Source organism: Mycteria americana, chromosome 9 (genome assembly GCF_035582795.1).
Source record: "Mycteria americana isolate JAX WOST 10 ecotype Jacksonville Zoo and Gardens chromosome 9, USCA_MyAme_1.0, whole genome shotgun sequence".
Lineage (NCBI taxonomy): Eukaryota > Metazoa > Chordata > Aves > Ciconiiformes > Ciconiidae > Mycteria > Mycteria americana.
This window is the reverse complement of record NC_134373.1, coordinates 8,321,558-8,345,190: the sequence shown is the minus strand read 5'-3', so window position 1 is coordinate 8,345,190 and position 23,633 is coordinate 8,321,558. Positions and strand designations below refer to the sequence as shown.

The 23,633-nt window shown below is 37.4% G+C and overlaps 1 protein-coding gene across 10 annotated transcripts in view; it reads right to left on the bottom strand.

Moving 5' to 3' along the window:
• The window catches only part of GULP1 (GULP PTB domain containing engulfment adaptor 1), a 168,225-nt gene that overhangs the window by 25,255 nt on the left and 119,337 nt on the right, over positions 1 to 23,633 (bottom strand). For 8 of the 10 annotated variants that reach the window (XM_075512457.1, XM_075512456.1, XM_075512453.1 and 5 more), the window contains 5 exons: positions 23,149 to 23,220; positions 11,740 to 11,838; positions 8,859 to 8,996; positions 6,228 to 6,344; positions 5,763 to 5,855 (listed from right to left, as the gene is read on the bottom strand). In XM_075512457.1, the coding sequence (XP_075368572.1) occupies positions 5,763 to 5,855; positions 6,228 to 6,344; positions 8,859 to 8,996; positions 11,740 to 11,838; positions 23,149 to 23,220 (519 nt within the window). The remainder of the gene's footprint in view (positions 1 to 5,762; positions 5,856 to 6,227; positions 6,345 to 8,858; positions 8,997 to 11,739; positions 11,839 to 23,148; positions 23,221 to 23,633) is intronic. The other 2 variants (XM_075512460.1, XM_075512458.1) reach the window with 1 other exon arrangement.

The following is a 23,633-nucleotide window of genomic DNA, read 5'->3' as shown; positions in this document are numbered from 1 at the left end:
CACTGAGCTGAATACAGAACATTATAGAATTGAAAGAGAAGATAGGCGAAGAAAAAACATGTGCATTTTCCCACTTGGCAGTCTTAATGGAAACATGAATCAAGTGATATGCCTAAACACATTCCATAACTGTTTTCTGAAATATGCATACAGTTCCAACATCTATCTTCGGGTTTTCTCATGAGCATGTTAAAGCTTTTTGATGAGGGTAATAGGAGCAGGTGGTCTGTGCTTCCAAGTCACTACTTGGAACTTGAAAAAAAGAACTTGAAAAAAGGTCTAATCAATCAGTATCTTTAATGCTCCATTTAAAAATGGAGTTTTTCGCAACACTGCCATAAGAATACATATTACCTACTACTTCTTTGACAATACTTATGGTGAATGGAAGAACACCATTCCTTTTGGGGCTGTTTCTCCCAATACCTTTTCCTGCTGCCTTTCATTGAATCATAGAATCATTTAGGTTGGAAAAGACCTTTAAGATCATCAAGTCCAACCGTTAACTTAACACTGCCAAGTTGCACTAAACCATGTACCTAAGCCCCATGTCTACACATCTTTTAAATACCTCCAGGGATGGCGACTCAACCACTTCCCTGGGCAGCCTGTGCCAATGCTTGACAACCCTTTCGGTGAAGTAAAATTCCCTAATATCCAGGCTAAACCTCCCCTGGTGCAACTTGAGGCCATCTCCTCTTGTCCTATCACTTGTTACCTGGGAGAAGAGACCGACCCCCACCTCTCTACAACCTCCTTTCAGGCAGTTGTAGAGAGCAATAAGGTCTCCCCTCAGCCTCCTTTTCTCCAGGCTGAACAACCCCAGGTCCCTCAGCCGCTCCTCATAAGACTTCTGCTCCAGACCCTTCACCAGCTCCGTTGCCCTTCTGGCACAAGAAAGCCTTTCTGAACTGCGGACCATACCTTAATCAAATGAATAGAAGGACAATTTCCTAAACTCCGCATTTCTGCCAGGGTTAAAAATAAAGCTGATAAAATAGCTGAAGGCCCCAGCGGGTTTACGCGTCTCCCCTGAAAGGATGTTATGTTTATCAGAGCCTTCCTCTCCTCCAGTATGGTTCAACACCTGCGCATCTTGGATTGATGCAGTGTCACATTGCTGAAATGCACAGGGCATTAGTCTTTCAGTGGAGACGCCAAGTGAGGAATGCTAGGAATGGTAACACCTCTTGTTGTTGCTTTTTCAAGAGGGTTTTCTTTTTTTATGTTAAAAAACCTGCCCTCAGATTAATATTTCACTTCCTCTTCAGCCAAACTTTGCACACAAAGTATTCCTGCGCTGACTGGAAGGCGCTGACTTTCAAGAAATGCTGGGGGGACAGGGACCCTCACATTTACCCAGCAGGGCACCCCGAAGCACAGGCCTCATTCACAAGCATGACCTTCTCTTCACTTTGCTACATACAAAAGAACTACCCAGTGAACAGTGATTCCCCCAGTTAAATGTTGATAGTGTGGGTACATATTTTTAGGATTTTCCGTATGTCTTCAGGGTTTCTTTTGTGTTTGCTTTACGTTTCTCTAACACAATGGCTTCTTTTGTCTAATTTTACTCTGGCTTTAATTATGAAAAATAAAAATAAATAGAAGGGAAGGGATGTAATTTTTAGACTTCCTGCAGTCTGGTATCAGAATCCTCTGTTTAAAGGAGAACTTTGTATTTCTCAAAATCCTTACAAAGAAAATGTAAAAGGGTAAGGGAAGAAGGATCAACTGAGTATTTAAAAACACAACAGTGTCAAGGGTCAGGGAAATAATACAAAAGGATCGGACTTCGAATGTCTGAAGGTATTTTCTACCTACTTAATTTCATTAAAAATTAATGCGAAGATTAATGTGTCTGGAATAATTAAAGACACCAAAATCGATCAAATTCAGAAGGAAGAAGCAGGAGTAAAGAAACGATAGACTGGCACTGCATACAAATGATACCACGGCTTCTCAGTTACTGACAGGTGGGAAAGACGTTCTGTCCTAGATCAGTATTTTCACAAATAAAGCATGACCGTGACATCACTTGGTGTCTGTAACAGCACTGTTTCACACTACAGGTGCAATAAGTAATTAAAGCCTAAGTCTTCCCTCACAGGGAAGGAAAATACATGCCCACTGTCAGCCTGAAATTATGCCTGCTTAGACCGCATGGCTTGCGGTCCCCCCTCCATAGGGATGGGCATTGAAGGAGAAGAGGACGTAGCACACAACGTGATTTCAATGTTTATATCTGGCATGTTCTGTGAACTGACATCACGGGCCTCTTCTGCTTCTTTAAGTATATCCTTGTTTAATCGAGTTGCTAGTGTTGACTTCTGAAGTGCTAAATCAATGGCCGATTACCACGTGTTCCTGTGCCCATGCATTAACCACTAAAGGAAGAGCACAGTCAACAACCTACAAGACAGGCAAGCCATTTCAGCACATACGGCAAATGTTAAAAAGTACAAACAGCGTGCAAACAACCAAATACAGAAAGGAAAGCATAAGGTAAGAAAATCCAAGGTACTATGTAGGCATAAACAGAAGCAACTTTATAGCCATCTGTAGTTGGCTTGTGAAACGGAACATTTCTTTACAAATTACTGTGATGCCAGTTAATGGCACATGTACTTTTATCATATTAGGTATCAAGTATAAGGGCTTAACCTTTCCATCCATCGTTTAATGATCCCTCCCTAGACCTCAGCACACAGAACAACAGCAAACTGAACTGACAGATAAGGTTTTATAGCTGTATCAAATTAACTAAATATAAATATATCAAATTACTTATTATGTCTAAAAAAGCTTCAGAAAGTTCTAGTATGGCACTGACATTTCTTTATAATTCAATAACATGGATATGAGAGCTGTGAAAAAAAGTGAACTTTATAGTTTTATAAATCTGCTTTAAATCACAAGAATGACTGTCTTATGTTCATAGCATGTAACATGAAGAATATCTGCAGGGAAGCAAGTTTTCCTCCATCTAGCCAAAAGTGATTAGGAAGTGACTCAGATGAGGTATTATTCCCCATGCTGGATATTCTGCTTCATTTATGTAAGCTATTTTATTTCAGTGTTTAATAAAATACTATCAGCAGATTTGAAAATGTTACTCTGACAAAATGATCACAAGATAGAACTGCTATTTTTCTTTGCTAATTTTGAAGAAATAGAGCAGCGGTAGTACAGATATTTTTAACAACATAGTACTTGTAAGTTTTAGATTTAAATTCACCGAAAAAAAAATCAAATCTCTAATAACTTTTTAAAAAATAAAGTGTTATTTTTCATCACAGAAATTACATAGAAATAGAGGAAAACGTTCTTTGCACTGCTTCTGCTTTTTTCTAATACGAGCAGAAACTTTGCAAAGTAATGCTTGAAATTATGTTGATTTGAATTAAAAGTGTATAAAATTAATTACAAACTATAACAGGCAATCAACTGTCTAATGAATTCTTTGTAATTTCCTTCTTTCATAGGTATTTGTTGCTCACATAGTAGAAGAGCAGCTACGTATCATCAAATCATAGCCACTGCTATTCCAGGCATCAAACTATCTTAAAAATATTTATGCTTCCTCTTCCCTGCACTGCAAAGTCATTTCATAACCTCAATTTTCCATTCCTTCATTTATTTTCAACCTAATTGTTGAACTTATATGTACTTACTCTTACGCTAGCACAGTTAAGAGCTTTGATTTACAATGTACACAACCTAGTTTAAAACAGGCCTACTTGAACGATGTCTCTTGGTAAGGTACAAAAGTTGATAGTGTTTGCTGGATACAGTTATATTCCCTGATTTGAGAAAGACATTTTCCAAAAAATGTTTCTTTTTTACTGTTGGCTGCACAACCGATCAAAGAATCACATAAGCAGAAAGTAGCTTAATCCAAACTCCTGCTTGAAGCAGGATCCAATTAGCTGAAGCTGCAGAGGACCACGTCCAGGGAAGTTTTTAATATCTTCAAGAGTACAGATACCTCCAACCTCTCTGGGCAACCTGTTCCAATATTTATTCAAATCATTTCTATAAGGCTATTCTGTGGCAGAATCAATTTAGATATTAAATAGGCTGTTAAGATGACTCTTACTGCAATTCTAATCATGAGGTAACTCAGAAATTTGTGACGGGAAATGCTTGGGTGGGTTTTTTTAAAAGATTAAGGAGTAAATAAAGCAATAAAATTATATGTGAAAACTAATAGCTGTAGTGATTTATTAAAATGAATTAATATTTTAACAGTAATAATTATAAATAATTATTATATCATTTCATTGTAGCATAAATGATATTTAAGCAATATGCATATTCATTGTACCAATAGTAATTAACACTAAAACACCATCTAGGGAGAGAATACAAATGGCTGGCAAATTTACAAATTTAGATCTTAACTCATTAATAAGGAATTAGACACCACTGTCTTAAAAGATGAAATAAATATAAACGTGCCCTACACGTACTACAGGAAATATTTTGCTCATTGTTGATACTTTTCATTTTTTCGCCAAATGCAATTACCAAGTTCTTCACTAATTTAAATGAAAGAGAAATGCATCTATCACAAGAGACTTAAGAGCCTGTTTAGTTGAATTCAAAGATACATTTAGTTATTATATTCATAAATAAAAACAAACTAGCTGCCCCCCTAATTAAGGAAAATAAAAGATTAAGGAATTGACTAAATTGATTTTAAATCCAGCATTAAAGTTGATTACCTTTCACTGAATCCTTCGTAAGTGAGAAGACATCCATAATTTACAATTTTCACAGTGGGAGTTATGCAGTATTTATAATTTATGGTGCTCTCTCCTCTAAATAGATTTCAGTAAAATGAAATGAGAGTTCCTCATGGGAACAACCACCTAATCAATACCAAGGGAGTGTATAGACACTGAAAAATTGTCATCACCTTTATAAACATACTTTTACATTGCCCAGATTTCTAAAAATCCATTTCAAGTGAAATGGTGTACATCCAGGGCAGGAACAAGGCAGCCCACAACGCACAGCTTAAAAGCTGTCCATCTTTTTCTAAGATTTTGCTATACGTACATTGAGAAATTTTATTTATTTTCACAGTTACCTCATGCTGTATAGATAGAATACGCTTGTAAGAAGAGGGGAGTCATTAGGATCAGTCTGCAATGCAACTGCATTTTTAGAGGTCCTGCCTAGATATAAGTAACTGTCAGTCAGTCATTTTAAAATGCTTTGGTCGTGATCATCTATAGGAAGTGCAGAAAGAGTTAGAAATTTCCAATGATGAGGAACCCGCATTTGCTCCTTTTTACCTACCCACCCAATGTTAGTTCCTGAGATCTAATGACTCCTTTGAAAGACAGACAAAATTTTTTAAGTCATTTAGAAAATGTCAGTTGTAAGTGACAATATGCTTGTGACAGAAAGTTCCCAGAAAAATCCAAAGTAGCATACGTGAACCAGATCGTTTAAGTGCCAGAGATCTTCATCCTTAGATGTCTACTAGAAGGAGTATTTACTGCCTTTAGACAGCAACAAATAGGTATGACAAGAGGATTAAAGAATCACAATTTGAGAGACTGTAGTTTGCACTTTTGTGGGCTTGTCACAATCTTACTGTTACTTCAATACTGCCTTTCAACAGATACGGTACATGATCACTGTATGTTAATCATAATCACTGCAAACAGCATAGATGCTAATAATTATCATAACACAGATAATTATAAATTTAGAGTAGCTTCAGATACGAGTTACATTCATGTACTTACTGGAGATGCATGTACTTGTCTTATTCTTAACTGGTTTTCCAAATCTTGAACTTTATTTTTCAGTTCTGTGTTTTCAGTTTCTAATTCTTGAATCTACAAAGCAAGTGGTTATTGCAACAGCTGTTGGGATATTCATTCATTTCAACAACAGCATCCACTGAGAATAAGTTTTATCTGAGATCTGGTGATTTAGAAGCAATTTTTAACTAGTTACCTGATTACAAAAAATAATTAAACTTAAATTTCTGTATCTTCCGTATTTCAGCCTTGCTTTTCTCTTTAATCACCTTGCAAGATGGCAAAAAATAAAATACTGTTTCACAGTTATCAGGTCTTTTTTAGTATCTGTTGCAATTCTTAGCAATCTAAGAATAATGCTGGAAATTATGCTGTCATAGAAAGCAGATAGCACAAACAGAGTAGCATGTTCTTTTATCTCAGTAAAAAATACAGTTGAGAACTTACTCTTTTCTGTAAACCTGCAATTTGTTTCCTTGTTTCAACATCTTTTCCTCCAGATTCCAGAAACTTCCTGTAAGCTAAGTCAAATGCTTGACCAATCGTTAAAGTTATCTCTTCCGCCTTTACATAAAACATAAGACTGAAATTAGTATATTAAGAATATTTTATATAATTATTTTCATTTCAGATGATCACAAAGTTCAAAGGGTTTGCTTTGAAGTCATCATGAAGTTAACACTACAAAGGAGCAGGGCAAACACTCTTCAGCAAAATACCCTGACAAAACACTATAAATACAACTTAAAAAAACTTCAGATAAAGAACGGAGACTGAACAGGCAGAAGAAAATTAGCTAATTTTTAGTATAAATTATGCCTCTAATTTCTGTAGATACAGATAGCGTGCCGCAGTTATGTCTTTTTCTGATGATTTCTGAAGCAAATACAGGCTTTTCTATCATTAAATAAATTGTTTTAATTGTAATGGGTTAATATTTTCGTGATAATGGATGTTTTGATCTCTATTGCTTTTAAACTTACTTTCAACACTTATTTTTAGAAGCCCTGTAAAACCTCAATCAGCATAGTGTAGATAAATGTATTTGCCTGCACAAGTATTTCTGATTACAAAAATCCAACCAAACAGAATTTGCATTTGTATGTGCAAAATACAAGAATTCAGTAGTTCTATGCTAACTTGCGTCATATGTTATGATGCATATATACAATCCATACAGAAGATCTACTTTAAAAATAACAGAGGTAAAAAACAAGTGTACGTGAAGTAGATTGAGCACACCAAGGTTTCGGAAAAAAATGCAGACTTACAAGAGGCAGCAATAAAAGGTGACATACAGATATGCCATTTGCCTTAGAATTTTAGTAGAGAAAGTAAACGCAGTAAGTAATAACTTTTTTTTTCTTTTTTAACAGTTTGGCAGGGCAACAAAAAAAAAATCGGAAAAACCATTAATCTGGCTAAAGCTAAACTAGAATTTTATCTTCTTTATTGAAACGGAAACCTGAAATTGGTTGTTTCTCATGAAAGCAGAGCATTCTGCTCAATGCCGAGAACATTTTTCCTTCACTACCTGTAAGAACATGAAGGGCTGAATGCACAAAAATGGTACAGAACGTGATGCTCCCAGCCTTTCATCCATCAGTGCAACAGTAAAGTCACTCAGTAGGGCTGTGTGAAGACCTAAGTTCTACAGGAATGGGGAATTAACCCCTCTATCTTTTTGCTGTGGAAAAAAAAACACATACTGCCACTTTTTATTAAAAAAAAATCACAAGAAATTATTTTAACCAAATTAGTCTGAATTAGACCAAAAAAGCTGAACTAGGACTGCTTTAGAGAACAACTGTTTATGTTAGTAAAAGACAAGTGTAAGGGGCACTAGAAGTATGCAGTTCTGTCTTCTTGGAAGGACGAGGGTTGGCTGAAAGGAAAGGCACCAACTAAGGTGGGATCCTTTCAAATCTGAGAGTACTAATGAACAAAGAGTAAAATTGAGGAAAGTACTACAGTAAGTGGAGCATCAGGGTAGAGGGAAGAAGAAACGGCGCATTGGTTCGGAACAGAAACGCTACTAGTGTGCAGAGACTGCAAGGGCAATTTAAAATCATGGGAATGTGTGAAAAAGGCACAGGATAGAAATTGGAAGATAAATGAACAGATGCGTATAGCTGAACAGTGTCTGAACAATTCTGAACAATATCTACTGAAGGCACTGGAGCAATGCAGGTGAACAACAAAATCACCAGAAACACTGTGAAGTAACACACAGTGCTATATAATTGCATATAAATAGAAGTGAATATGCATTATCTTCTAAAAAATACATCACTTCCTTAGGATTTCCTTTGTATGGTATCTCAGCCGCTTCAGAATAAATCTAAAAGAGAGTCTCTACATTATAAAACCCCTAAAAATCAATTTTTGGTGTTAATTCCAGTATTTTTATTTGTTGATTACTTTCTGCCAAGGTAAACACATGACCCTCTTTCAGCTAGATACCATTTTCTTCATTTCCTGTCCTAAAGTATTTATGCACATTTTTGAACAGCTGCCCTGTTCCATCTCAGACACAAGAGGATGTCAGTGGTTGGTGCAATAAATTCTCTGGTAGTGCATCACAGCCTTAACAAACTTGAGAGACGTGGCGGGGACACAGGAAGAGAAGAGGGAATCTTACTGTAAAAAAAAAAAAAAAAAATGAAAAATCTAAGGAGGAGAGGCTGAGGCAGCCACATCAGCAGAAGAGCCTGCGAGGGTATCTCAGCCACAGGGTTGCAGCAATCTCTGCAAAACAGCTGTACAAACATATGAAGCTTTGCGGGATGCAGTCTGTTCTCTGCGAGTATTGCAGATGCCTGGCCTAGGATAACGAGCTGGGTAGTACGAAGAATTGTCCCAGAAAACCACCTTAGATCAATGAAGAAAAAGGCTCTCCTTTAAATTAACGCATCTAAGTTACAAGACACTATATTGGCATGAAAGATTATATCACAGTGACCCCAATTAAAAGGCAGGCTATCCGCCTTTATTAACCATTCCTGTTTTCTTTCAAAGCAGACCAATCAAAGTCCGTAACAGTCACCCAAATTCTTTTAAAGCATCTTGCATACTTACACACTTTTCACTGTCAAATACATAGCACAGATGCTTATTTGATTCTGAGTCTTTGCATATGAAAGTAAATATTCTCTTGTCGGTTTTATCATCAGCACAAAATGATATCCTATGGAGTTGACAGTTGTGCTGGACTTCCTGAAAATAAAAAGAAAGATTATTTTCAAGAAATTACTATACTTGCTTAGGAAAAAGATGCACAAAGTAAATCTCTGGATTTCCTCATACCCAAGAGCAGGAAAGTTGCACTAACATTTTTAAATGTCTCTCATTGTACATGAGAGCACCCAAAAATGGACTTAAAGTGTAACAGAAGTTAGCACACTCATCCCCTAACAAATGTTCCCATTTTTACTGAATGTAAGCAGGAAGTTTCTATTGGGACAGCATTTATCTGGAAGTGTTTATTTGGACAGTAATTTCACTTCTAGAAAATTGGTTTTACTGTTGCTTTGCATCCCTGTGCAATTTATTTAGGGACTGATTACGTAAAATACTCTTCTTTTTCCAGGTGCACACCATCTTCAGATTTCATCATCTCCCAGGGTTTGTTAAAATGGTTTTACTGAAATAAGTCCTTACCTTTCTATCTTAAATATAGAAAATGGAAATAGAATGACTTTGTTATCCAAATACAGGGCACAGAGAAATAAATTAGACATCTAAACAATTGCTTGCTTAAGGTGCAACATAAACAACTTTTCAACATTATTATTTGCGTATTTTCGATACTGTATTTCACTTTCCATTAAAAAGCATGTTCCCACTATTTAAAAAGTTGCAGTAGCAATGCTCTTCAGCCGAGAGAGCTTGACAAGACTGAAAGAAACTATCTCAACTATTTTTGTTGTTGTTTTTCTTCAACAAGTCTCTTCTTGGTATTTTATTTTATTTGGCTTATTACATGGGAAAGCAGTATTTGCTTTAAAGGAAAATATGCAGTTTAGATGTGAACTATTGTCTATTAAAAAAAAAAAAAAGTTTCTGTGCAGCACCGGAGTTCCCAGATTGCTATAGGCTCATAAACAAGGGCATGCCCTCTCTGCACACAACCATTTATCAAAAAATGTACCGTATGGGCAATCTTTTCCCCTTGCCCCAGCTGGGTTCCTTTTCTCAGTCTTTACAGCCATTCTTCTGTGTATCCTACTTCTCCCATCTCCCCAAATCTCCCTCACATTTAATCTCTTTCTGTTGTAGCTCTTTTAACAGTTACATATAACACCACATGCTTGTTCTGGCTCTTTTAGGTTTACAGATCCATATAACTACTTTCTATCATTTAAGGACAGAACCACTTTTCTATAATCCTCCTTTTTTGAGTGCCAAGTATAGAATCAAGTCCTCATGCATGAGCAGGCCTCCTCTTCCTACCACAATTAATAGTCATCACAGGAATATAAACCGATATTCCCCTGCAACAATATTGAAGTGATTTGTTTCAAAAACAGGCAGAAAAAATTATTGTAATCAACGATGATAACACAGAATTTGTGTCATTTCCTAAAGCACGTATAAATTATGCTAAAAGAAGAAAAACTTCATTCAAATTTGCATTTACATGTAGCTTAAAGAAACAAAGTGGGGGAGATAAAAAGACTACTCATAGCTGATTACTATTTGAGTTGTAATAACAACATTGCTAGGAGATTAGAATGTTCCTATTCCCCCAGGAACTTCCATCCCACAGCTTTCTGTTAATTTGTGCAGGAAGAGTTAGGAAGACTAACATATTTTGGCATTTAGGACTGTTATTTTGAAACAGTTTTGGCCAGGATATGGGGTTTAGTACCCCTTTCTGCCCTACTTTTTACCCTAGGAAGATGCAAAAACTGCAACTAAAGTTGACATGGATATTTCTTGCCCGCTCTGCTTATGAACTGCTGAATTGTGGTTGTATCAAGAGTCTGAAGCGCAAATGGGTTGCAAGTAGATATAGCCTTGAACTAAAGCTACCTTTTCTCAAAAGGCAGTATGCACTGTCTGAATGGTAGCAATTACTCCACAATTAAGAAGCAGTAACAAACAGTTCATTCAAATCCAATATTCAACACATGTATAAAATATTTAAGAGCACTCAGATGTTAAGAATTGCTGACTACTGAATAAATACTTTTCAGCTTGATTATATTTATCTCATTATTCCTCTTTGAAGTCTGTGACGAGGATGTTTTGCTTACTATGTAACCCCTTCCAAAATACCAGAGCAAACAAAGGAACAGAAAACCCATCCCCAGGATGACTCAATGGACTGAACTGCTGAAAAGGCAGGAATTGGCACGCTGTGCCAGATGAAAAGCCTACAGTAGTGCTCATGGCCTGCTACATGAAGTTTACAGAGAAATGGATAACACACCTGAGAAACATAAGCATTCTAGGGAGGGGGGGTACAATAAAAAAAAATTTAAAAGACGAGAAAAGGAGGAAAAAAATGAACAGGTTAAGGAAAGAAAGGTGCAATTCCAAAGCAGCAGCATTAAGAGTCACTGGAAACAAATTGTCTCCTCGTTCACCTGCAAACACCTACATGTGGGCACCTACGCAATGGTGATCATTTGGAAAGGTGCTTATCATATGCTGTGTGAACATTTATTTACCACAGTGTCTTCATCTTCCTCAGAGTTTAAAAGTTCTGGTGTGAAAGGATTAAAAAAATTAAATCCCACATTAGCTACAGTCTGTATTTTGGAGTATCATGTATCTTCCTGGGAAGATGTCACCCATGTGTTGTAACAAGAAATGGTATTTTAGAAGAATTTTCCATCAACAGAATGGCTTTTATAATAACACTTTTTAAAAATCTAAAACAATAAAAACATTTAAAACAGTCAAAACAATACTCAATTACTACTTTAGCACCATACAGGTCTAAGTCTCTTACCTTTGTTTTTGGATCTAGAATTTTTACACCATAGATTGAGATTTGTAATTCAACTTTGGGCGTCTTCTGGCCTTCAGATTTCTTGATATGTCTTGCAAACTGTAAGATGAAAAATACAACAGCAATCACATTGATAGTAAGTTTTCTTTATTTTTTTTAATTACTTCTCATTTCCTCTCAACTCCTTCCACCCAAAATTGTTTCCTTCCTTCTTCAAAAAGCTCTTACAAACAACGCCACCCATTCCCAAAGTCACAGCTGGGCACAGAACAGCATTTCTGACTGCACACTACAGAATATTCCTAGAATTCAAGAAAAAATATTTTAAAATTATTTAGCTGTTTCTCTTGAAACTTTTATCTGCTGTTTATGCACTTAATTTAAGCTTTTGCATGGGATTTCTAGAACAGCAGAAACATGCATATTTTCAGACAGTTTGTCAACTGCTTGGCTGTTGAGCAGTGAACATCGTTATGTTTTCCACATCCCACTATTTCTACACTCCTGTACACATGCACGGAGGGTACTTCCCATATGTTCCTCTAAGGAAATCAGTTCTTTTAAACAGGTTCCGTGTGAAAGCACTACAGCTGTCAACGCCTAAGAGATACTTGATCTCTTCTATCATATTCTCAGGATTTATTTGCTACCAGTTCACCGATGATGGCTAGATACATTTTATGACTGGGTCAGGTAATGTATCCTATTCAATACATTTTCCATCCTTTTATATCTCCTTTTCCAGCTGCTAGATCTGACTTGTCTTTCTCTCATGAACACTGCATATAAAATAAGCAAAGAAAAATTTGCTGCTGCACGGCTGTCAAGGAGTATCATGAATTTGGGTAACTTTCTTAGCAAAGATATGGAATTGCTTTATATTTTGCTCTGTTACCAGCCCTTTTCCTCTCAAGTCTTTGACAGCTGGGAATGGTATTTTCAAATGCATAAATAAGGACGATGACTCACTGAAGGCCAGAGGAGTTGGAATCTCTGCTTCACAGCTATATGTTTGAACACATCGTCCTTGAACTTGCTCCCACTCAAGTATAATTGAGCGCATAATTCACCATCAGTACAAATAAACTATATAAAAAGCCAGTGAAGATGATGACTTTTAGTGGCGTAAAGAGCCTAGGATGTCAACAAGGGTGCTAACCTATCTTCAGAAGGGTTAGACCTGGAAGACAGAAGCCTGAATTACCTTGTGATTGTGAAGTACTTGGCTGTAGCCAACTGATACCTCCCCCACAAACACCTAAACCCCTGATTTTAATTAATTATTTATCTAAATGATAGTTGAGGGTTTGGGTTTTTGCTCTGTCCCTATTCCTGTGCCAACTAGTACTTGGGAAATCTTTCCATAAACTCAACCGCTTTACACAGTATCAGTGTCTCCATCTATTTTACTTCATTTTGCTTGTAGGCAGCTCCACTCACAGCAAATTTTTAACTAGTTTTAAGAACCACCCTAAAAGCACATAATTAACCTGTTTTTTCCTTCCTCCTAATTTCATTCATTTTGAAAGCACACTTACTGAAAATTTTAGTAACAAAACATTAATCTATAATTAATCCTATTAACTTCATACAGTACCATGACCTATCCAGTTTATTACTGATTAATGTATCACATTAGCTCATAAGTACCACACGCTTCACAAGTTAGTTAAAACCAAAAACCAAACCAAAACAAAAAACCCACCTGAACCACACTATGGCATTCTCAAAACCAACTCTTAAATCTAAATACCCATTTTACATTTCAACAGCTAGGACTGCTACAGTCTTTGGCCAAATATTTTATGAAGGTTTGTACATGATGACTTACTAGTGAAAACCAACTAGTCAAAAGTGAAGCACATCTAACGTAACTTCTAGTCCTGCCTCTCTTCAGTATCATGTATATAGGTCTTGCAATATACACATCCTTTTCCTGTCCTCCTATTTATCTTCAAGCCCATTTCTCACATATTTAGATTATACTTTTAATACAGTTTAGTGACTATCCCCATCCCTTTATTTTAATTAAGGTGGGTGATCTCGTATGTATCTTTTTACTTAAAAAAAAAAAATATATAATAAAATTAAAAAAACCTAATCACTGGTTTACAGGCATTTTGGCCAATAACATTTCTTGACTTTCTAGGACAATTCAAATTTGCTACAGGGCAAAAAAAACCAAACAAAAAACCAAAAACCCCAAAATTCTTTACTAAAAATCACTAATTACCCCCCCCCCATCTGACTTAAATTTTACAATACCTATTTAATCTGCTTGATTCTTAAGTCTCTGCTTTAAAAAACAGGAAAATGATAGGCCAATCAATGTTTTATTAGCACAGATTTTTTTCCCCAAGATGAATATAAAACTTAATTGTCTCTCAGATCATTTTCATACATTTACTCAGTCCCCCCACTCTGCCAGCTTTCCTTTCTGATTTGTTGTTTGTCCTTTTATTGGATAAAACTTTGAGGACATCTGTGGTCCCTTTTCACTGTACAACAGGGCTTTGCGCATGGCTCGCTTTGCTTCGCGTTAAATGGAACGACCACAAAACCCACCGATCACCTGGAGAGTTTGGGCATCTCCATTTCCAATGTACTTTAGAGTGCACAGAAACATACCCATGCAACAGATAATCCGAGGGCACACCTTGATTTGGAGCAGCCTTGAACTTGAGTGAACCCTGGCTTTTTGGAAACGTGTCTTTATAAACAAAATGCACGCAAGTACTTCTGTGCAGTAATGAAGAGGAGGCATAAATAATATTTGATTTTACTGAGTTAAAGCCATAGCGTATGTTGAGAATGATGACGAAATGCTTCGTTTTCCAACTGTAATCATCTCATCAGACTCCCAAACAACAGCTACAACATGAAAACTTATTTTAAAATACGTAGATCTGAATAACTTGCACAAGTTTTAGAACAGCTGGCCAAAGCTTGCTCCAAGTAGTCAAGAAGTCTTAGAACACTGAGGAAGTTCCAGAAGATAATTCTGTGCCAATACTAAAAAAAGAGTAAACAAAATGACCCTACCACGTCTCCACTCTCAAAATGCATAAATCAAGTTAAAGGACTAGAAAATTCAAGTGAGATGAAATTAATGATGATCAATATGGATTTTACAAAAAATGCAGCTGATCAAAATAGGCAACGCATTTGACCAAGTTTTGCATGCCATTATATTTCGGAAATGAAGCAACACAAAGAAAGTATTAGTTAAGTTAGTTACATTAGTCTCCAGATGCAGTTATAAACAGGAAATTGTCATTGGGAAGATATGTTTCTAATGTATTCCAGCAGGGTTTATTTCTTAAGCATGACATTATTGAACAATGACCAGGAGGAAAATAATTACTGATAAAATCTGCAGGCAGAAAAAATAAGAGGAAAAAATGGGGAGAAAAGTAACTAATGAACTGAAATCTAACACCATTACAGAGGAAGCCTGCAGATCACGAAGGCTGATGGACGGGCAAATAACACAGAGAGAATACCTCAACAACCAGAACGCCACAGATTGCCTGTATGCAAACAAACCGTCTCTGCTGCAGTACCAATTTTGCAAATCATACCTATGGGAACAAACTTTCTTTCTTGGGAGACTACCCTGTGAAGATGGAATTAAGAAAGCCTTGATGTCATGGTAGACTTTCCGCTAACTGTGGACACGCCTCATGAAGCTACGGTTGGGAAGATTAATGCAATCCTTGGATATTTCAAAAAGATCCTTAAGACAACAACGGCTGCGCTGTATCAGCTGCTTGTGAGAAACTACTCAAATTTTCTGTTCTGAGGTTTTCAAATGCAGAAGGATGTTGACAAAATGGAGGAAGATTACAGGATATTTGCAAAAGTTAGCAGAAGACTGGAAACCCACTTTATAAGAAACTCCATCAAATCAAAAACAAGCTAATGGTGGAAGAAAAACACACAAAAAAATCTCCTCAACGCAGACATCCAGAGACACAAACAAGCTTTTTAATCAAAAGTTTACTGAGATACAGTGACTGAAAAGTACACACAGATAAATTCAGAAAATCTGGTGCAGTTACTTTCTTAATGCTTTTCCTGCCCACTCCCTGTTCTGTGTAATAACAGATAACATACAGATACCGATCAGTAATTTCTTTTGTATCTGACCTTCTCTAGAAAGCCAAGTGCAGCCACATCCCAGACTTGTGCGGGGTTTGAACAGCAGGTCCCAACACTTAGTCAGGTATCAGCCAACTTGCTTTTTTTCTTTTCTCTATTTTTTCTACTCATTTCTTCTACCTAAAGAGGACCCTGAAGGACCTCTGGACAGGGGAGATTTACAAACATTGTTTCAAATGCGTGCTGAAAGGAGAAAATAAAGTAATATTTGTAGCTCACACAGTAACAAGATTATTTAAGAGGGTAAAAATCTGTAGCCTCCCATTGGCATCAAAATGGACAATGATATAAAATTATAATGAATCACAGCATGGCTTGGGAAGACATACGATGGGCCAAATTCTTAAGCTGTTAGTTTACACATATATTGTTCTCAGGCAAGACACCCAGATTTGGCCCAATAATAATATGAGCAGCTCAGTGGGATGGGCTAGCTTCTATTTAACTGCTTTGGAATTAATACCATATTTTCCTTGAATCTTTTAAGGAAAGCAACAGATACCAATAAATGCTTTCTATGGTTTAATTTACCTTTAAAAATAAAGAAAAAAAACCTTCCATATATCTTGTCTTTTATTACAGTAGCAGGGAAAATTGCAAATTTTGAGACTCTTACTAAAATTACATTTAAAATGCTTATACATCAAGTCTTAGCAAACCGCAATCAAAGGATTAATCAGCAAAAAATAACATGGCGGGGGGGGGGGGAAATCACGTTTTAAAAGCAGCCAGGAGCTTTAGTTAAAGAAATAACGGTTAAAACAAATTCTATCAAAATCAATTTAAGCTATGCAAATCAAAACTATGTGCTTTTATTTAGTATTTACACCTTACTGCACAGTTCAAGAGTTTATTAAAAAACCTGGAAACATCAAAGGTAGAAGTTTCTGTGATTTGGGTGCTAATTTCTAGCCCTGGGAATCAAGGTTCAACTCCTTCATTTTATGCATGCTTCCAGTGAGACATCAGACGTTGCACTTCACGTGGGCACCTTAAAAGATGCCTGTTTGATGGCAACGTAGGTGTCTAAGCTGAGACACAGCCTTACACCTGGCTTTGAGAAGATGCTTCTCCTCTTTTTTCATAACAACATTTGTTATAAGGAAAGAAGCCCAGTGTCCTGGTTTCGGCTGGGACAGAGTTAATTTTCTTCCTAGTAGCTGGTACAGTGCTGTAGTTTGGATTTAGGATGAGAATACTGTTGATAACACACTGATGGTGTAGCTGTTGCTAAGCAGTGCTTACACCAGTCAAGGACTTTTCAGCTTCCCAGGCTCTGCCGGGTGCACAAGAAGCTGGGAGGGGGCACAGCCCAACTGCCCAAAGGGCTATTCCATACCATATGGCGTCATGCGCCGTATAGAAACTGGGGGAGTTGGCCGGGGGCAGCGATCGCTGCTCGGGGATGGGCTGGGCATCGGTCGGTGGGTGGTGAGCAACTGCATTGTGCATCACTTGTTTTGTATATTCTTTTATCATTATTATTATTTTCCCTTCCTTTTCTGTCCTATTAAACTGTCTTTATCTCAACCCATGACTCTTACCCCCCCCCCCAATTCTCTCCCCATCCCACGGGGGGGGGGGGGGGGGGGGGGGGCAGTGAGCAAACAGCTGTGCGGTGTTTAGCTGCCTGCCAGGTTAAACCACAACACCTAAAAAAAAAAAATAGGCCCTATTTCTTTTGCAGTGACTACATGTCATCTTTTTGGTCATATTATAGTCCAAACTCTCATGCACATTTTATGTGGGTATAATGAAATTATGACCTCTGAAAAATAGCTGTCAAGAAGAGGAAAAGGATGAAAAGGCCACAGATATGTGAACCTGAATCTCTCAATAATCAGTTGGGTAGGGAAAAAGCTGTCTCAGAAATCCATTTCTATGGAATACGTTGCATTTTATTTTCCAAGCACATGCTGGACTGAGAGGAAGGCTATTGATCTATTAACCACAGGGTAGAAGACAATGCAGTACAGGCTTTTTTCCATCTCTTACTCCCTAACGGTTTTTTTTTGTTGTTGTTTAGATTTGGGGGGCGGCAGGGGGTGGTGGGTTTTTTATTTTTTTGTTTTGGGGGGCTTTTTTGGTTGTTATTTTGTTTGCTGCTGTGGGGTTTGGTTTTTTTTTTTTTGTCTGGGTTTTTTATGTGTGTGGGGGTCATGGTTTTGGGGTTTTTGTTTTTTTTGTTTGTTTGTTTGGTTTTTTTTTTTTGAGAGAGTGGGTAAACAGGTATGCTCTTCAACTCTTCTCATCTGATCTGCTTGGGTCTTCAGGCTGTCCCTGGCTGGTCCCAAACCACACATTCTGCTTTCTCCAGTACTTCGAAGAGAACAGTGACGGCTGTAAGGCTTGAACTGGAAACCTCTTCATCCCAATATTAAAAGATTTTCTGTATTCCTCCCTCCTCTGTCCTTTCAACAGCAAATGAAACCCAGCTTTAACACGAAAGGGAGCTCAGAGCAATATCCACTGATGTCCATTTAGGGCAGCAGCAGGACAGCATCACAGCACGTGTGGCGGTACGTGAAAGAGCACTCTTCACTTTGTGTATCCTTACGGGTCAAGGAGCTGATGAAGAATACTTCAACTGGCTTCAAAGTGATTAATTCTATTTACATTATCTCTGGTCATCTCCACTTACAGAAGAAGAAAGGAGGAGAAAAGGAGACCAAGTTGGAAGTTGGCTAAGAGAACAGCCTTAAGTTTGGTCCTCACAAAAACACCCCTTTGAAGACTGTAAAAAGAACAGCCCCAAACTCAGGTGTTTACTGCTGGTTTCTCCCTAACACTTCTCCACGCCAGTGGCTTACTAGTGGTCTGGTTATGCTGCCCTTGCCATTTGTTATGCTGATCTTTCCACCTGCTCTCACCTCTGGCAACCCTTCAAGTACTGTTTGAGAAGGACCAAATTCTTTCCTACAGTCTGATTTGGAAGTTATATCCTTCATTAATTAAGGAAAGTAATAATTTCACTTTATAAAATAAAATGCCATCTGACAACATTGACACATTTGAATAATGTAGGCATGTTCTGATACAACATCTTGGTACCATTTTCCTTAGTTTCTATTTCATTCTAGGAATTAGTTTGACTAGAAAACTGAGAGGAAAAAATTGTTCTTAATAAATTATGAGAACAGTTCACCTTATCTTAGAAATAAATATACACATTTTAAAACATTAGTGTCCCACTTTCTTCTTTCTCCTGCAGTACAGCTCCAAGAAAGTTGAAAACACGAGGGGAAATCCCAACTAGATAAAACCACCCTCTAGAAAAATTAAATATAGATGGTTGAAGAAACGGTATATTCAAATTGCAACTGACCCCACAAAATTGTCAAGTGTTTAGAAAATGCCGTAGTAGTATTTGGGATAAAACAAGTACAGTGAAGCATCGAGAAAAGTCTCCTCCAAGTTACTGTATTTTACTGCAGAACATCAGCTCCACCTGCTGGTAACAGTCAGTTCATGGAGTGGCATGCTAGAGTTTGGCACAAACCTCAGGTTTGGCAAGAGAAGAGTCTGTGCTGTATGAGTTAAGAGCTTTTGATTTAAAGAAGTAAAGTTATAGATCAAATGTCTGTTCTGACATAGTTTGATGACATGATGGCTTAAGAAAAATAGTTTACAGTGATGGTATTTCATGGCCTATACATCACTGTAAGCACATCACTTCAAAAGGTTATTAGTGCGATGCACACCAGTCGTAACAATCGCTCCAAATATTAAGTCAGCTGTTTTTCTGCTAGCTATTAATTTTCATTAAAAACAAATTATGATTAACAACATTGCAATTAAAACCAAATCCATATAATAAAAAAAAAATAAATATAGGATCACAAGCTACACATCTTTTAAAAACTCTCCTACTCAAAAAACACTCTATATGTTTTCTTTCAATATAAGGCATTCATTTTCAAGCTATTTTCACTGGTTTAAAATTTTTAATTAACATTTTCTAAAAGCAAGCTAGAGATGTGTGGTTAATAATAAAATCCAGTACCTCTAGGCTTCTCTTCAAAGAATTCAGATGCAGAACATAAATCAATGTTGAAATGAGTATTCAATTAATTGAGGATTGTTTCAAACATAAAACCTCTTTATTGCTCGCCGAATTCTGTTGCAAGATTTTTCAAGTCTTTCCAAAAGTTGACTTTAATTACTTTGTGAGTTTTCTAATAAACTTGTGATTATAGAAGATTCCATGTAATACCCGACATCTAAGCTAAAAACTTCCAAGCTTGAAGAAAATAGTGTAATTCTGGCAGCAACGATTCAGACACATATCTCCAAGGAGGTTTATTTAGGGAACACGTGTAAAAAGTTAGAACAGGTATCTACATACTCCAATGACACAAGAACACACAAAAAATTTCTGCTTTTAAATTTTAGTGCTAGGCTGACAAATGTGTTTTCCCAAGAAAAGAAAATAGTTCTGGCTCTTCCTACACTTCAGAGAACAGTTATTTGAAATCCTTTGTGGATGTGCTTTCACAGCAAACTATTTTAAGGTACCAAATCATACAACCCAACCCACCAAAAGCTTCCAGTGAGAGTCCAGGTTAGCCTGGACTTCCACCAGTGAGACAGAGACACTCAGCAGCTGCTTTACTTAGGAGGAGTCTGATAAAACAACATTAAAATAGAATCAAAACTTCTCCATAGCAGGATATTATCTTGACAGATTTCTGCACACAGTTAACTTTGCTCAGGGTAATGGAATTTTATAAACACAAAACATCTAACACAATAGGCTTCATTCCAGTAATATCTGTGAACTGTACGAGAAGCACACAAAACCATACATTTTGCTTCCATTTTGTGGTCCATAGACTAAGGGAATGATACCTGTGTATTATATTAAATATGGGATGGGAAGGGTGATGGTGGGTAATGAGAATGTATTGGATAGTGTGAGACCTGAGCATGACGTAAATGGTATGGGATACGGGGTGGAGAATGTGCTGGCTTTGGCTGGGATAGAGTTAATTTTCTTTACAGTAGCTAGTATGGGGCTATGGGTTGGATTTGTGCTGGAAACAGCGTTGATACACTGATGTTTTGGTTGTTGCTAAGTAGTGCTTATACTAAATCAAGGACTTTTCAGCTTCCCATGCTCTGCCAGGTGCACAAGAAGCTGGGAGGGGGCACAGCCAAGACAGTTGATCCAAACTGGCCAAAGGGCTATCCCACACCATATGGCGTCATGCTCAGTATATAAAGCTGGGGAAGAAGAAGGAAGGGGGGGACATTCGGAGTGATGGCGTTTGTCTGCCCAAGTCACTGTTCTGCCTGATGGAGCCCTGCTTTCCTGGAGATGGCTGAACACCTGCCTGCCCATGGGAAGGAGTGAAGGAATTCCTTGCTTTGCTTTGCTTGTGTGCGTGGCTTTTGCTTTAGCTGTTAAACTGTCTTTATCTCAGCCCACGAGCTTTCTCACTTTTGCTCTTCCTATTCTGTCCCCCATCCCACTGCGGGGGAGTGAGCGAGCGGCTGGGTGGTGCTGAGTTGCTGGCTGGGGTTAAACCACGACAGACTGGTAGCATGCTGCTATGGTTAAAAAAGGGTCACACTTACAACAGCCTAAAACACTTGAAAATAACTAGGCAATAATGTCTCTGATGAACTGCCTCAGAGTAAATCTTTTTGGCATAAAACACTCCAAGAATTGGCTAAGCTAATCTTTAAAGGCAGCTGTACTATTTTGGTAGAGTGAAAACAATGGGAAAGAACTTCTGTTTCAATACCTTAACACAATTAGACATCAATCTTGTAAAGATGGCTTTTTCAAGGGAAACCGCAATCTTAAAGGCTGAGCTACATGAATAGTGTTTCATGCAACACAGAATCAAGTTTTTCAATATCGATTCCCAAAATTTTCTGTCCATTTCTGAGGAGCTTCTGTTTAAACGAATACTGAAAACCCTACAAAAAGTTATGGAAAGTACAATCATAGACAGAACAATTTTTACATCTAAATAAACTAAGGCTCCAATAGCTCTAAGCAGCCAAGCATGAAACAGTGCAATTCCACAGCATTGTGAGTTAGCAGACAGATCAAATCAGCATTCCCTGCCACAACTCATAGCATTTGAAGAGCTTTAAGCACATTAGCTGTCACTCAAACACTCAAGTCAAAGCTGTGTTATCAGTTAGCAACCCTCAACAAGTCAATAACTAGCAAGTGGTAATACATTAAGGCTAAAACCAAAGAACGTTAGCATACCATGAACACACTTACTTTTCCTGTCTCTCTTTGGTCATTGCACTAGGATACTTTCCAATTGTCTACTGAGTCCCACAGTACTCAAGAACACACAACCAAGAAGAAATTGTAAATGCCTGATTTTCTTGGCCATCTATGTGCTGGTGCACATGGTGCACATAAATGGTGTTTGTGCGCACAGACCTTTTCCAACAAAACATGAAGACCCGGAGGACAAGGCAGTAAAGTCCCTTGTCATAAACAGTTTTATAGTGGTTTGTAAACTCTATTCTCTCACTACAGCTCTATTTCCAGATATCTCACCAACTGTCACAGCTGGAGGGCGAACAACGTTCATGCCAGTGTCATAAACCTTTACCTCCAGTGTAACAGACCCATTAGCTTTAGATGAAGAGCCGTCAGGGACAGCCAGTACCCAGGGAGCTACCACAGCCTGTTTACGGTGTGGTTTGACATCCTTACTCCTGTTATCTGGCACCAAGAGCTTACCTGAAGTAGGTAGGTACTCTATGTTTTGCAACAAGGGGCAACTCACCTAACTGGGGCTCATAGGAAGCACCGTACAGCCCAGAGAAATGAAGGACAGGCATTGCTGAAGTCACTAGTTATTTGGTCAAGGAAGAGTTCATTTTCTTAAATTCCCTGACAACACATTGGGAGTGCCATAATTAGAGGCATTTAATAGCCATAAAGTGAGGATGGCAGCTAAAACAAACTGTTGCTACCTAAGTTAGGATTAATGAAGCCCTAAAGTTTGCAAAGAACAATCATTACACATTAAGGTACACAAACTTTATAGTATAAATAATTGTGTAATCTAGGAGACAACTAACCATATGGACAACAGAACATCTGATAATATGGACACAATAGGGAAGCGCCTACACACCAGTGAAGAGATTAGTAAAAGCAACTGCTTCTAGAACCAATGAATTTACCTAGAAACACTTACAAAGTGTCTTATCTGTGAAAACATGTTAAGAATACATTCCATTTATATTTCATTAAAAATGCTTTCTTACCTTCAATTTTCTAACAGCATCTCTCACAACTTCTGTGCCTTTGGGCTGCTCCACTTCCGTACTGCCCAGAAACTGGAAAGATTGTAATTTGTGAAAAATAAGTTACGCATTAAAAGGCCTAATTGACTTATGTAATTTTGTTTTCCAATTATTTCCAAATAACATTTTGGAAAGAAAATAGTTTAAATAGTTGATAAATAACAAACCTTCATACAACTATTTCTAATCAAGAGAATAACAAAAATTAAATTCTAATTAGACAAATACAAGAGTTATCAAAAGCAGCTTTTAAAAAACACTTTATCTCGATCCTATACAAGTCTATAAATTGGAGGTTAAATACCTTTTCCACTGGGAAATTGTCATTTTGGTAGTATCACCTCTTTTGGAAAATAATGAAAAAAATGACCCCCCCCGATATAAGATACTTCCTATGAATCAACAAGAGCCAATGGTTTCAACTACGTTACTAAAATTTTCATGCA